The sequence below is a fragment of the Blennius ocellaris genome, assembly GCF_963422515.1.
Source record: "Blennius ocellaris genome assembly, chromosome: 9".
NCBI lineage: Eukaryota > Metazoa > Chordata > Actinopteri > Blenniiformes > Blenniidae > Blennius > Blennius ocellaris.
In genome coordinates, this window is record NC_137658.1 from 10103248 (window position 1) to 10117410 (window position 14163).

Below are 14163 nucleotides of genomic sequence, written 5' to 3' on the forward strand. Positions count from 1 at the left end.
GAAACAAAGTGTTAAATAAATACATCAGAAATCAAAGGGGAGGGAAAGAAAAATCGGGAATAAGCTCAACCTTTTCCGTACGCTGTGTAAAGTTGGAAATTCCAGCGTCTTATAACGAAAAATCCAGTCAAGGGATCTATCAAATCAGGATCCTAATTTGTGAACCGCAGTCTGGAACAAATGGATGTAATTACATGTGTAGGCATGGCGGCTATGTAAAGGAGTTACAGCATTACAGCATGCTCCGAAACCTCAAAATAAAGTAATGCTGGGTTTTCTGCATCGCGTGGCCTTTGTGTCATTAGGGACATCTGTCAGCTACCAGCTAAATTCGCCAGTGTAGATAAATATTACTATAATAACATGGCGATTTGAGTGGAAGTGGCAGTTTGCATGAGGAAAATCAGATGTTGTGAGCATCTGTGGTTGTGTGAGTTGGAATACTTAAAATAATGCAGATAATAATAAAGCTGCGACTCTGAACGGAGGGGGGGGGTAAAGAGCTGTGGCAGCAGTAATAATACGCTTACAAGTAAATTTTTTTCTTTGTTTTGAATGGTTTTGTGACAAAGGTCCCAGAAGTGACCGATAAAATAAAATTTAAATTCCTGGGGGACAATTTTAGTGTCAACCACATGAAGGCTAAACACAGTATTCCTGCAGGACCACTTCACAAATGAAACGTGCTCCTCGGGGATTTTCATGCATCATAGTGTACAACTGCTCTCTCTGGAGGAGCCTGACATGTAGGAGACCTGCTGTACTATCACTGTACATAACGCTACAGCGAGACTTCAGTCAATGTTCACTTTGTTTGTTAAAAAGTAACTCAAGCAGTGCAATAAAACGCTGAGTTGCTCAGTACAAATCTTGCATGTGACTGCGGATGTGATCTGCAATCATAATCTTTCCGCCTTTTTGACAGGTACTCCGTCAGTTTTACAGTCATCCATCTTTAAATGTCAAACCACCGTCTCCTTTAACTCCCTCTTTTCATATTGGCAGATGCTCTTTGATTGTGAGGCTTCTTGTTACGAATCATTACTGTGATTATTATTTTAGAAAAGTCTGAAATACAACAAATCAATACATTTCTCCTTTGTGAGATCAATAAAGGCTTATCTTATCTTAAATCTACACCAGGAGAATATCAACAAATAATCATGGAAAAAAAGTGGGATGATGGTGCCGTGGTCCTCACTGTGTCTCTGTGGGTTCTCTATTCACTATACGAAACCATCCTTTAGACTGTTAATTGGCTGTAAATGAGCTTTGAATATGTGCAAAAGGGATCGTGATCACTTTGTGATATACTGGTGACCTGCCCATGAAACAAAGAAATACTTTGTTTGTACTTAAAAAGCAAAGTTGCATTATGTCTATATGAAACATATTTAAATACATGATCATAAGCAGTGTAACTGCAACTTTCAACAGATGATCATTGGTTTCAGACTTTGAGGAGGTGTAGAGTCTGGGACACAGAAGAGGACAGCCAAAGGTTCGGTTCAGTCTTGTTGTCGTCACAATTTCTGTAACTGCAAGTGCAGTTTTCTCCTCGCCTCCCTGTTTTGTTATCAGCTGATAATACTGCCTTGTTTTCTAACATCTGTCTTCCTCCGTCGTTATCGTAGCGGGCAGAAGTGAACGTGAGAAAGTGACACAGAGTGACTCTTGTGAGCCGAGTCTGACTGAAATGGACACTCGGGTGGGTGAGTTCGCACTTGGCCTGTTTCCTTGACAACTCTTATGCCAATTAGGGGCAGTTGACATCCAGGTGACCCTAGCATCAATCTTTCCACCCTAATAAGGCACGCATCGCACACACGCACGCACGCACAGAACTTGATGTGTCTTTATGCATGTTAGCACACTGCAATTCATAAACCAAAACACTCGTATACGGCTGAGCTGACCAACACTTTCATGCAAGGCCTCTTATGAATGCTGCTGACAGTCCCTCTGTGTCCTGAACGGTGACACCAAGGGTTAAAACCAACTAACATCATTTAAAGGTTTTTTTTTTTTTTTTTTTTTTCAAGATGACCTACATTTCAGCAGCAACATGTGTGTATTTCTCTCTGAGTCTTGACGAACAACAAGCCTGGAGATCCATCGGCATGAAATCATTACTGCAGGATGAATAATGCAACCGGGGCTTGTCGCTTAACTCCACCAGCAAGGAGCACAACAACCGGTTTGAAGGAACCAGGGAAATGGCAACGTGAGGAGGTCGGAGTGATTACAGTCAGTAATTGTTTAATCATATAAATTACAGCTATTAACCAAATGGATGTTGATGTTTTTCTTGTTTACACTGATCATGTCTGGAAATACAATCCTGTTTATTTTTTACAAACAGAAAAGCATAGCCCTTTAGTCACATCAGAAAACAAGAATTATGATTATGTGAAAAAAAGAAGGAAGCCACATCATTGTCAATATTTGTTAAAGTAGGTATGAGGACAACAGCATAAACACTACAAGATTAGTTATTTTCACAAGGCAGAGAAGGGCTCCCTCATTTTAATTTACTTCAGTTGCTTCATTCACTTTCTTCTGACAAGGTTTTGTAAATAATTAGCGCACTTATTAACAATAAAGATGTATTGTAACACCTTAATGTGAACTGAAAATATGTAGGTGTTCATTGTTTCAGCACTTCATCCATTGATCTTACATTTTGTCTGACTTCTGTTACCTAATAGAAAATTGGCTTTCATTAAAAAGCAATCAGATTACTGCTGCGGTCTGGAAAATATACATCAGAAACACGCTCAGCTGTAGGTGTGACAGAACTGAGTCATCAAATTAAACTTGGCTGGAGAGCTCCATATATTAGATAAGGCTTTGGATGGCTTTTCCACGTCTTTCTGTCAACACACAGGGGAATATTTAAAACTGAAACCCAGAATTTGAGCTCTCAGTCTGACAGTGCTCCTCACGTATCTGTGACACCTGCAGCTAACAAGGTGTCTATTATTTCCTGGACTACATCTCCTTTCCCCACTCTTCCTGCCACTTATTAATATAACTTTTCACTACCTCCAGGAGCTTTGGTAAAGACATGACTGAACGATCTGCATCGCTTCCACACAGAAATAAGGCTTCTTCCAGACAGACATTGTGCAGACAAAATACACTTCACTATCCTCATCTAGTTTGGCTCCTCAAAATGAAACTTGTACTTTTTTGACGATGCACATGTTCTAATCACAGTGTGACTTATAGTGTCTCTTAATGGATGAGAGAGACACGCAAGCAGATCTTCAACAACAAAATACATGGATTCACTTGAAAATAAATTACTTTGAAAGGACATTAACTTCTTGAAAGAAAAGCCCAACCCAATGTAACTTGAATTCTGCAACTTCCTTATCATTTGATTCTTTCACTGTTACTCTAAATCATCATTTGAAAGGTTACATTTTTTTTTTTAAAAGGTAAGAAGAACATATCCAGATTTTTTTTTTCAAATGAAGGTGAGTACAAATTCATCACAATAATGAAAACTCAAGTAAACTTCATTAAACTACACTTTCTGCAACAAAATAACTTCATGTAGATATTTGATAAAGTTGTGGCTCAATTCTTCCTGCAACAGGTTGATTGAGATATTTTGTTGACTGCGGCATTTTTCGACAGCTTACAGTTTTTCTATTATGTTTTTCTGTTATGTTTGTCTGTTGTGTGCAGGTAGTCAGCAAAAGGTCCCACAGTCAGACTATTCAGTCTGTCGATGCCACTGGACAAAAGGGGAGGGAAAAAAAAACATGAGAAAGGAGTGGGAAGCAGATAAAAATGACTAAAGACACACATTTAACTCAACATATATGCACACTCGTATTGAACTAAGTCAGCGGGACTCAAAGGGTTGCTGTGGGAGTTCTTTGATGTCCTCCATGCACACGCACACGCACACGCACACGCACACGCACACACACACACACACACGCACACACACACACGCACAGTGCACTTTGACCCTGAGAAACACAGATGAATGCAGTAAAGCAGGAAGATGGAGAGAGTCATTACAAAAAGACGTGAAGACCTGAAGGGATGCAAACATACACTGCATGCACTGTTGTGTTATTTCCAGAGTAAACTGGCGTCTTGATTTGAATGTGGTTTGATGAAAGAGTTTGAATGTGGATACAGAAAATCAGCTCAGCAGAAGAGAGGAAGAAATAAAAGGAAAACACGTTTGACAAAGACAATACAATCATATAAACTTCATCATGTTGAAATATGTTTCAACTACTGGGAAAAACCCAATGTATGTCTTTTTAAAAAGTAAAGACAATGAAGCAAATGAAGATATTCCAATCTTTGCTGAGTCGATCAGGAACTATGATGTGTTTTACATCTTAAAACCTTTAGAGGGCACCTGTGACAAATACATGAACTAAAACCTGCCTCCTTATCCTAATTTTACCTTTTACTGGGCCCTTATTCTCATAAACCTGAGTTACCACTCACATCATACGTAGAAAGTTGTCCCCCCCCCCCACTTTCTTTTACTTCATTAAGCATTTGTTGCCATGAACTACCTGAGTCAGGGAGGAGTGACAATGCGAGCGGCGGCGCGCCGAGAGGCCGGGGAGAGCGAGAGGAGGCCAGAGAGGAAAACGCATACGTACGGGGAGAGACAGGGGTCAGACGGAGCACGCCCATCCCGAGGTGAGCAAAGCAAAACTTTCAAGAAGAAAGTCGCCGAGATGCCACGCGTGGGAGGCAACCTTTATTTATTTATTTCTGTTTATCTGGCTGTCAGTAATTTATTCTGAATGCGCTGTTTAAAATACTCCCTCTCCCTCTGTCTTCCCCATAGATTAGAGGGTGGGGGGGCGCGTCTTGCCTTCTCCTATATTGTCTCACAAATGTCTGAGCGAGGAGGCTGCGAGCATGGCGCCGCTTGTTCTTTCTCAAGCGCCGAGACAAAGAGGTGTGCCAGGATTTGTTGCTCTGCGCTTGCACCTGCTTAACAGTCGGCGGTGGCTTCCTTGAGCGGCGGGTCGCAACACGAGCAGGAGGAAAACAGGAGCGCGGATACGAACACACGCTCTGCGAGGGTCGCATGCTCATCTACCAACGCATGCAACGAGCGCTCGCCTCTCACCACAGGTTTAATCTGTGAAGATTAAAGTCTGTGTGGCGTGTTCCACACACACACACGCGCGCACACACACACACACACACACACACACACACACACACACACACACACACACACACACACACACACACACACACACACACACACACACACACACACACACACACACACACACACACACACACACACACACACACCTGGGAGTGTGAGTGCTAAGCGTTGTTGTGGCCTGAAGCGCAGTACCTGCTGTTTCTGCACCACTCCCTGCCTACCTCTTTCCCTCTCTCTTCCTCCCTCTCTCCCCTCCCTACCTCCCTCCCGCCTCCCCTCACTCTCTCTACCACTCTTGCTCTCTCATCCTCCCGGTCTCTCTCTCTTCCTCCACCTGTCTCTCCCTCACTCACTCCTTCTGTCACCTTCTCACCATCTCTGCCTCTCTTTCTCTCTTCCGACCTCTCTCTGTCCTCCTCACGTCTCTCACTCTCTCACCTTCCCCGTCTCTCTTTTTCTCCCCTCCTCCCTCTCTTCCTCCCTCTTTCTCTCTCTCTTTCACCCTCTCGGCCTCTTTCTCTCTCTCTCACCTTCCCTCTCCCTGCCTCCCCAGCTCTCTCTCTCCCTCTCTTTCTCTCTACCTCTTTCACCCTCTCATCTTCCTTCTCTCTCTTGCTCTCTCGCTGTCTCCCTCTCTCTCTCTCTCTCCCTCATACACACGCACACACAGTGAATGATGACATGACACAAAGCCTGATGAAACGATAGGTAGAAGCCCCTTCAGCTCAGAGGGCTCACCTTACACATGCACACTCATGCACAAATGAAATCTCATCATATTCAGATAGAGAAGAAAGGATTACTCGCGGCTGATTGCTGGATGAGAACATGCAGGAAGGGAATTGAATTGTCATTCAGTGGGTGTGTGTTTTCCTATGTGTGTCTGTTACTCTCTTTCTTTGACCTCTCGGTGACTTAATTTCCATTCAACTCAAATAGATCCGTTTTCTCATTGAAATCAAATTTTTTTTTCAGCGAGTTTAAGTTTTGGGCATCGCTGAATTGATGCGCAACACAGTTCCTATGGAAAATTAGTTTTTGGTTTAATGAAATATAGTCATAACACTGTAATAATAACTTTTGATATGCATGCAACGCACAAATGAACTACATAGCAATTGTGATCTAAGTTAAAATATTCTTAATAAAGCAACTGTGCCATTATTAAATCTTGTTTAAAAACAAAATTTGTGTTCATTGCTCTGTAAGTAGATGTTTTTTCCTCCAGCTTACACTATGGCTTTGTGGTATTACTTAAAAAAGAGTCTTATGAATGTCTTCTCTATGTTCTCTGTATTATGGATGTATTTTATTGCTATTTTAATAAAGCATACATGCTTATGCACGTACATAAAAGTGAATACTCACTTATCAGGTTTGGGTTCATTAAATGAAACACGTTGTGTCTTTCTGTTTGTGAAAGTATGAATGTTGCCACCTCAACCCAGTTGTGTGTTCCGAGTCTGTCTTAAATGAAGATCTCGTTAAACTCACACAATCACTTTAGTACAATTTGACTGAAGTCTGAATGCAATATAGGCCGAAGAGCTTCAAACCGACCAAACACAGGATGTGACAGTCTTCAGAAGCTTTGTGTTGCAGAAAGTTCTGCAGCTGTTTTGACAACTTCGTAAACTTCTCATGCATCTAAAGAGTCCTCAGCCGCTAAAAATACCATCACAATAATCTCACATATGTATTTTTTCTTTTCTTTTTTGCATTTGGATCAGCACAAGTTGCAGAATACACATTGTTTATGCTGTTTACTCACAATATTCATGAGTGTGAGCAGGTACTTTTGAACATGCTCCTTTCCATGAAACTGAACCACTGAGTCGTCCACGCCCAGCAGCACCTCGATGTTGTAGGCCCGGTCCACGCTTTGTCTGCGCACTCGGCCCGCTCGCGTGTGGTTAATACTCTCTTCCACTCCACGGTACAGAGACTCCAAGTCCATCAGACCCCCAAGATCTGCACCTAGAGACAAAAAGCAGATACACAATAAGCTAAACACACAAACACACCAAACAAAAACCTCATACACTTTTTCTAATAAAAACAAAATAAAACAAAACATAGATTAACTCGATGGTGAAAATATACAGTTATTATTGTACCAATACAGATTAGCTGTGACACTCGACGTGAATGTGATCGTGATTGACTGTGCAGGGTCATAGTCATCTGGGATTGGATAAAAAGTGTGTAGAAGATGAATAGATGCACAATTAGCCCCTGACTGATACAAGAATAAGGAATATATCAGTTATAATTGGCAGGTGATCGTCACATTCTGTTATAAGCAACCAACACAGCATCAATTATCATTTACTCGAAAAAAATAAAATTAATTGCTGTTGATAATGACCTAGGCCAAACTGTCCTACATGTTAGTGGTCGTTTGCTTTATACACTATTGTCTGTGTGTGAGTGTGTAACACAGTCACGTCTATATTCAAGCTTTCACCTATAGGTACTCACACTTTACTGTCTGTTTTTCTTTACAAGACACCAGTTGACAGAATCAAGCATGTGTGTCTGTTGTAACTGGCAGTAACAGTACGACTATCCTTCACACATTCTTCCTTAATCAACCAAATATTTCTACTCCCATCTGAATAAAAGGAACAGATGGTGCTTGCTAAACACATGGATCAAGACAGCTCCTTCACATAGGGGCTGCCTGCCCTGCTCTTCTCTTGGCTCACTATACGTTGGAAAAATGCAGATTAGTTGGATGACCGTAATTTGAGGCTATTCCACTGGAAAGGATTCAGTGTACAAACTTAAAGCAACCTTGATTTGATCAGATCACTTTTACTTCAGTCAGCCACGTGGGACTGTGACGTTTCAAGTGTCGGGTCTGATCATGTTTCTCTCTTCATTTTAAATGAGGCAAAGAGCTGGAGTCAGTGAGGATGCAGAAGATAAATCATCCTGTCTCCAGAGCCAAGGCCAACCTTGATTCACGTGCTGTTACCTTCCTCCTCCCCCTCCTCATCGTCATCGTGCATGTAGGCACAGAATGGCCTTGCTGCTCAGAAGCCGTGGGAGGCCGCGACATTCAGTCTTGAACATGTGGTCAAAATGGTTTTGACAAAGTATTGTCCTCATTTAGTTGAGGCTCCCCCGTAACCACACTAAACCCAAAACATGACTCAAAGAGTGAAGTGGCTTTAATTTCCCAGAATCTTTTTTTTTTTTTTTAATAAAATATCTTCTAAATGACCCTTCCAACTCTTAAACCCATAGTCATTCTCTCACACTGCACATGTTCACACTGAGGAGTCATTTTTAGTTGAACTGAAGACTTGCTGTATTTTCACATTGTGATCCATCCATGGATCCATCCACCAAAGTTAGCCTGCACATGTTTGCATGTTCTCCCTGTGTATGCCCCCCAACGTCCAAGGACAGGACTTGAGCCTGAGACCTTCCCATCATGAGGTGAGAAGATCCCTTTCTATGGTGTATTGTGGTCCATAGATGAATCTATCTGCTTAGAATCTTTTACTTTGTGAAATGGATTTGGAATACATATAAAGTCACACTTGGTAGTTTTTCTCTATTTCTTATTTCATCACTTTAAATTTGCCTTTATCACTTTCACATGGCATTCAGCTCAGGAAGTGTTCATTAATTCAGTGATTAGATTCATCTACCACCTCATCCCATTTTATCACCATTTGTTCTCAAAGGCAGACACACTCACGCCCCCCTACCCTCACACACCCTGGACGGAAACATGGTCCCTCTGGTTTCTTTCAAAATTGCACCCTGTGTGTATCTGTGAGCGTACTCTTTGGTGTTTGTTGTTGTCCACTGCTGTGTGTGCACTTTCTGTGGACAAACATTTCCAATTGAGCTATAAATCACTGTTCCAACAGGAGCATTAATTCAGTTGAAGCTGGAGCGCCGAGATGACTAAGTGTAATAGATATACTGCTTTTGACTGAGGAGCTTTATTTGGAGGTGCCGCATGCGGAGTTGATTCAACACGTGGCATGAGGGGACAGTGGGAGCTCCAGTGTTTTGACACATACAGTTGAGAGCGAGTGTTGAGTGAGGCAGAAAGAACAAGATGCAGGAAGGAAGATCCAGAGAAGACAAGGGGAGAGAAAGAAAGATGTGCCACCTTGTCTCCCAATCAGCAAGGGGCATCCTGCGTTCCCACTCCCTCTTATGCAACGTTACCAAGACAACAGGCTCATGGGGAAAACAACAACCACGTGGTAAACGTTGGCTCCTGAGTTGGGAGCAGAATTAATCTGAAAGTCTGACTATTATCCCATATCTGCCCACATTTCAGCGAGTGACAGAATATTAGCACTAGAAACAGAATACTAGGATGTAGGGGGGCAGCGACAGAAAGCAATATGAAGAAAGACAAGCGCCGACGAGAGGAGAGAATAAAGATTTTTTTTTTCTGCCTTCCCCTTTCTTCCCCCCCGCGTTGCATAGCTCATTTTACTGAGACACGGAACATTTCTTCGCCTTGTTAGTGGGAGAAGCTGGATTTCAGGCGATGTACTTCACAACAACCCTTGGCTCTTCCTAGTTATAGGTGCCTTTAACGAGCCTGATGTCATAACCGCACCATCTGCTTCTAAAGACAGGTCCAGATATTTTTACCTTTTGCTTATGTAATGTTCAGACCAAACGAAAAATACAGGGGAAATAACAGCATGTACTAACTTAACTGTGCATCTCTGCAAAATTTCAGTTCCTTGAAAACAGTGAATGAAACAATGCAAGGACACTGTGTGACATAGGGGGTACAAATATATTGGATGGCTGTTGAGTGAAAGGTCAGATAATTCATCTCAATTCAAAGTTTAAAGGTGTCTGAACATGTTTAACTTTCTAAGACTTGTCTTGTGCTGTTGCACCTCTGTCAAAGCATCTTCGCATCCACCTGCAAAAAGTACATTTTCTTCTCCTGCTTCACCTGTATTTTAATTTTTTAAAGAATGTGGAGGAAATAGGTACCGGGGAGCCTGAGAGGTGTGAGGCTGAGCTTGAGGGGTGTGATGGATGGGAGAAGGGGAGAAACATGAGAGGAGACCAAAAAGACCTTGGGTGTTGTTGGTTCCGCTTCAAGCTCATTCAGCGATGGAGAATATCGCTCTGTAGTAAAGTCTGCAGGTGAAGTGTCAGGGTGTATTGCCAGATTCCTCTGAACTATCAATTACATCATCAATTACAAAACACCTACAACCATAACAGTTGAGAATCTGGAGAGAAGTGTGAAAAAGTAAACAGAATGGAATGATCCGAAAACCCATTAACCCTCCATTAAATAATACTCAATACAAAGACAACATCAAACCTGACAAATTGGTTTGTAAGACACTCACTTAAAGAAATATCTCAGAATAAGTCTTGTAATAAGGATGGAAATTTGTCTAAAAGGAACAGTTAAGTGTGAAAAATGAACCAGGACAAAAGGGAAAAAACCCCTGAATGAACAATAAAGATACACAGTATAATGTCTCCATGAGACAGACGGATGTAATCATTATATTGTGACTGAAGAGAAATAAAGGATAGACAGTTTAAATTTGGCCACACTATGTTGTCAGTAACGCTCTTGACTCACAGTGAAAATATTCATGGGTTGTTGCTGTACTGTGGTAGTTTGTATGTTCATCATCAATTTCATTCATAAATCATCTCTTAAGAAACGAGAGATTCAGACAACCGTGTGCCCTTTTTTCACTTTTAGCAAGTTATAACTTTTTTTGAAATCATACTTTCATTGAGAATTTGAATGTTGTGCATGTGGATGTATTTCAGTTTTACACAATGTCCCAACTTTTCCAGAACTGGATTTGTATATGAAGAACTCATCACAACATGTTTTTTTCCCCAAGAAATCATTTTCAGTCCAGAACCTACCTATTTTCTCCCACATACACAACCCTTCATCTGTCTTCCTACCTTAAAACCTTGTCTGTCCAGCCCACATATTCTCAGCCCTCATTTACATTTTCACACTACCGTCTGTATCTCACCTGCCACTGGACCCTCCCATGCAAACATCTAGTGCCACGCACGCACGCACGCACGCACGCACGCACGCACGCACGCACGCACGCACGCACGCACGCACGCACGCATGCACAGCTCTTACTCTCCCAGTGTTTTTATTCAGGTGGAGTATAGAGCGTGGCCTTATTAGGAGACAAAGGTTCTTTGTCTTTCAACCTTTGCAAAATGTCAAGAATGTCTGGTTGCATGCTGCCTACGAGGTGGGGGGAGAGTTGGGGGGCAGGGGCGGGGTCCGGGAGTTCGACACAGAGTAAGGGGAGACTACAAGCCACAACAAGAGAAAAGATCGTGATGATAATTCAGGTCAAGCCACATTTTACAGAGCAGCAGCTTTTGGTTGGAGACGACTGTCTAAACGTGTCTGTGTATTCAGCAGGACTGACTTTGACCTATGATGGTCAATGTCTCCACCATGAAGGGAGACTGGAGAGACAGCATGAGTGTGTCGGGCTGGCACAAAATTCTTAAATCCTCCTCTTTAACGGTCCTTTTTCCTGGACTAGTTGTTTGCAGCCATCCCTCTTCATTCCTTTGAGCTACTCTATATCATTCATATGTATTTGAGACATAATCTCCAGCCCAATATTGGCATTTTGGACCCTAAAATAACAGAAACACTCAAAATATAAATTGAACATCACTTTTTTTTTTTTGTTGCTCCTTAGGTCCCCGGAGGCCATGTATAACCTGAGTGTGCTCCCTTTGGGAAAACGCACAAGGACAAGAAGCAAGCTCCACTGTATGTCTGCTCCACGATGTTCAACAGCTCTGTGTGTGAGCTTTGGTCCCAGGTTTTAAAGCACAACTTAACTTTTCTCATGTAGTGTTGAATGTTCATGGTCAGAGGATAGACCACATGTTTTAACAAATCACTGTGTTTAAAAACCACCAAAACATTCAGCAGCTCTCTCTATCCATCCATCTTCTGTATCGCTTTACCCAAATCAGGTGGTCACCAGTCGATCACAGGGCGAACAGAGAGATACAAAGATTCATGCACACTCACATTCACACCTACTTAGAGTCTCCAGTTAACCTCAATACATTTCATTGGACTCTGGGTGGAAACTGGAGTACCCGCGGAAAACCCAGCAGCTCTCTATTGGTGCCAATGTTCTGCTGTTTTACTCCACAAGACACACTGCAGGGTTACACTTCAGATTCCATTAAACCTTTCAGCAATCTCTGGTCAGAATCATTTAATCTCTGCAAGCTATGCAATAATTTTTTTTTTTTAATAATTCTACAAAGTCACTCAGTGGATAATGTTTTCATGTCCTGTACAGACATATAATTACATTTTAGAAATGTTCAAATTCTTCATTACAATAAACATTATGCTCGAGTGAGAAAACATAAAAGAAATTAACTACATTGAAAACGGAAAAAGCTGCATTTGGCAAGTGTCTGAAATGACATTCCAACAATCAGAAGTAAAAGAATTTGAGTTGGATCTTTTATTTATTTTTTTCTTCCTATAATATAATCTTTGTTGCTCTGTGTAGCAGCCAAAGTGAATAACTATGAATATGTTATGAGACATCATAGACATCACAGTATCTAAAAATATGAGCTCTCACTAGTTTTATGATGCACAGTTCACAATGTAAAAAAAAAAGAAGTTATGCCTCTGTTATATATGGACTGGGAGTGTCGAGTCACTTTAGTGCTCCTTGGATTTCAGAGTTTGGGCTGTTATTCTTGATTGGTGGTCCAGAAGATAGTGTAGACCTGTTTATAACAAGAGCATAGTCAGAGATGCAGCCATTGCTGTAGCAACTATAGTTTGAAATTGTGAAGTCATCCAACTTGATTTTAACTGATATACTTGTCGCTCATTTTATCTGTCCAAGTAAAGACATGAGGAGTCTTTGTATGTTTTCTTTAGCTGATTATTTTAAGTTGCATCAATGTACTAATGAATGAAATTATGGCTTTTAGTATAATATGAACTTTTAACAGCCAATCTGCCATCACACACAAATCTTATGTGAAGCCCTTTTTAGACACCAATCAACTGGAAACAGCTTTAATTTTCCGTTTTAGTTTCAGTGAGGTCTCAAGTTTAGACTGCAATGTTCTTATAATGATAGTCGTAGACAGTGAAAGACTAGATATGGTGAAAATTAAATGTGTGTGCATGCAAAGCCACCGTACCTTGAGTACAGAATTCCATAACATGTCATGTAACAGTGTACTAGTATGACAATAAAGAGTCCTTGAATAGTTGGAGCAGCTGTTATACAACAGTATAATGTAAATAATCAAGCTCCTTCAAGCTGTCCTGCAGTCTTGCGCAAATGCTTGCTCCATGTTCACATGTTGATATTTCTCTGACAACATGGTGAAGCAGAGCGGTGACTTTTGGAAATGTTGGAAAAAAGGAAGACTGTTTTCCGGGACTGCTTAATGTTTTCAAAATGCATCTTTTGAAAGACAGATTTAACTCAAACATAGTGAAGAATTTCAGGAAGTGTGACCAGAAGTGTATCAGAATAAAACAGGAGGAGATGAAAAAGGTAAAACACACGGAAAGGGACCTGGCAGCCTGGCAAAGGTTGGTAAAGGCTTCATAAATAAGTTTTCAAAGATAAAGCAGATGCTGACTTGCATGTAAATGTGAGTTTTGGCCCGCCTAATTTGACACATGAATGTAAATGTATGTATGTATGCTTCATTTTTGGTAGATAGCAGAACAAGATTTATAACATTGAAGAGACGTAGCCTTTGAGAAATCTGCATCTCAGTCTTGCTTCTTGGAGTGAAAAAAGTTGCCTGTTATGAAAGAGTGACAAGTATTATATTACCAACATGAAAATGAGTTGCATGGTGGCTCTGACGGGTGTCTGCCTACACACACACACACACACACACACACACACACACACACACACACACACACACACACACACACACACACACACACACACACACACACACCA

General features: G+C 41.3%; 1 protein-coding gene across 1 annotated transcript in view; it reads right to left on the bottom strand.

Moving 5' to 3' along the window:
* The window catches only part of LOC308134397 (A disintegrin and metalloproteinase with thrombospondin motifs 2-like), a 122204-nt gene that overhangs the window by 19707 nt on the left and 88334 nt on the right, over window positions 1-14163 (bottom strand). Inside the window, exon 4 of the mRNA XM_080502111.1 lies at window positions 6942-7147. Coding sequence (XP_080358237.1) covers window positions 6942-7147 — 206 coding nt within the window. The remainder of the gene's footprint in view (window positions 1-6941; window positions 7148-14163) is intronic.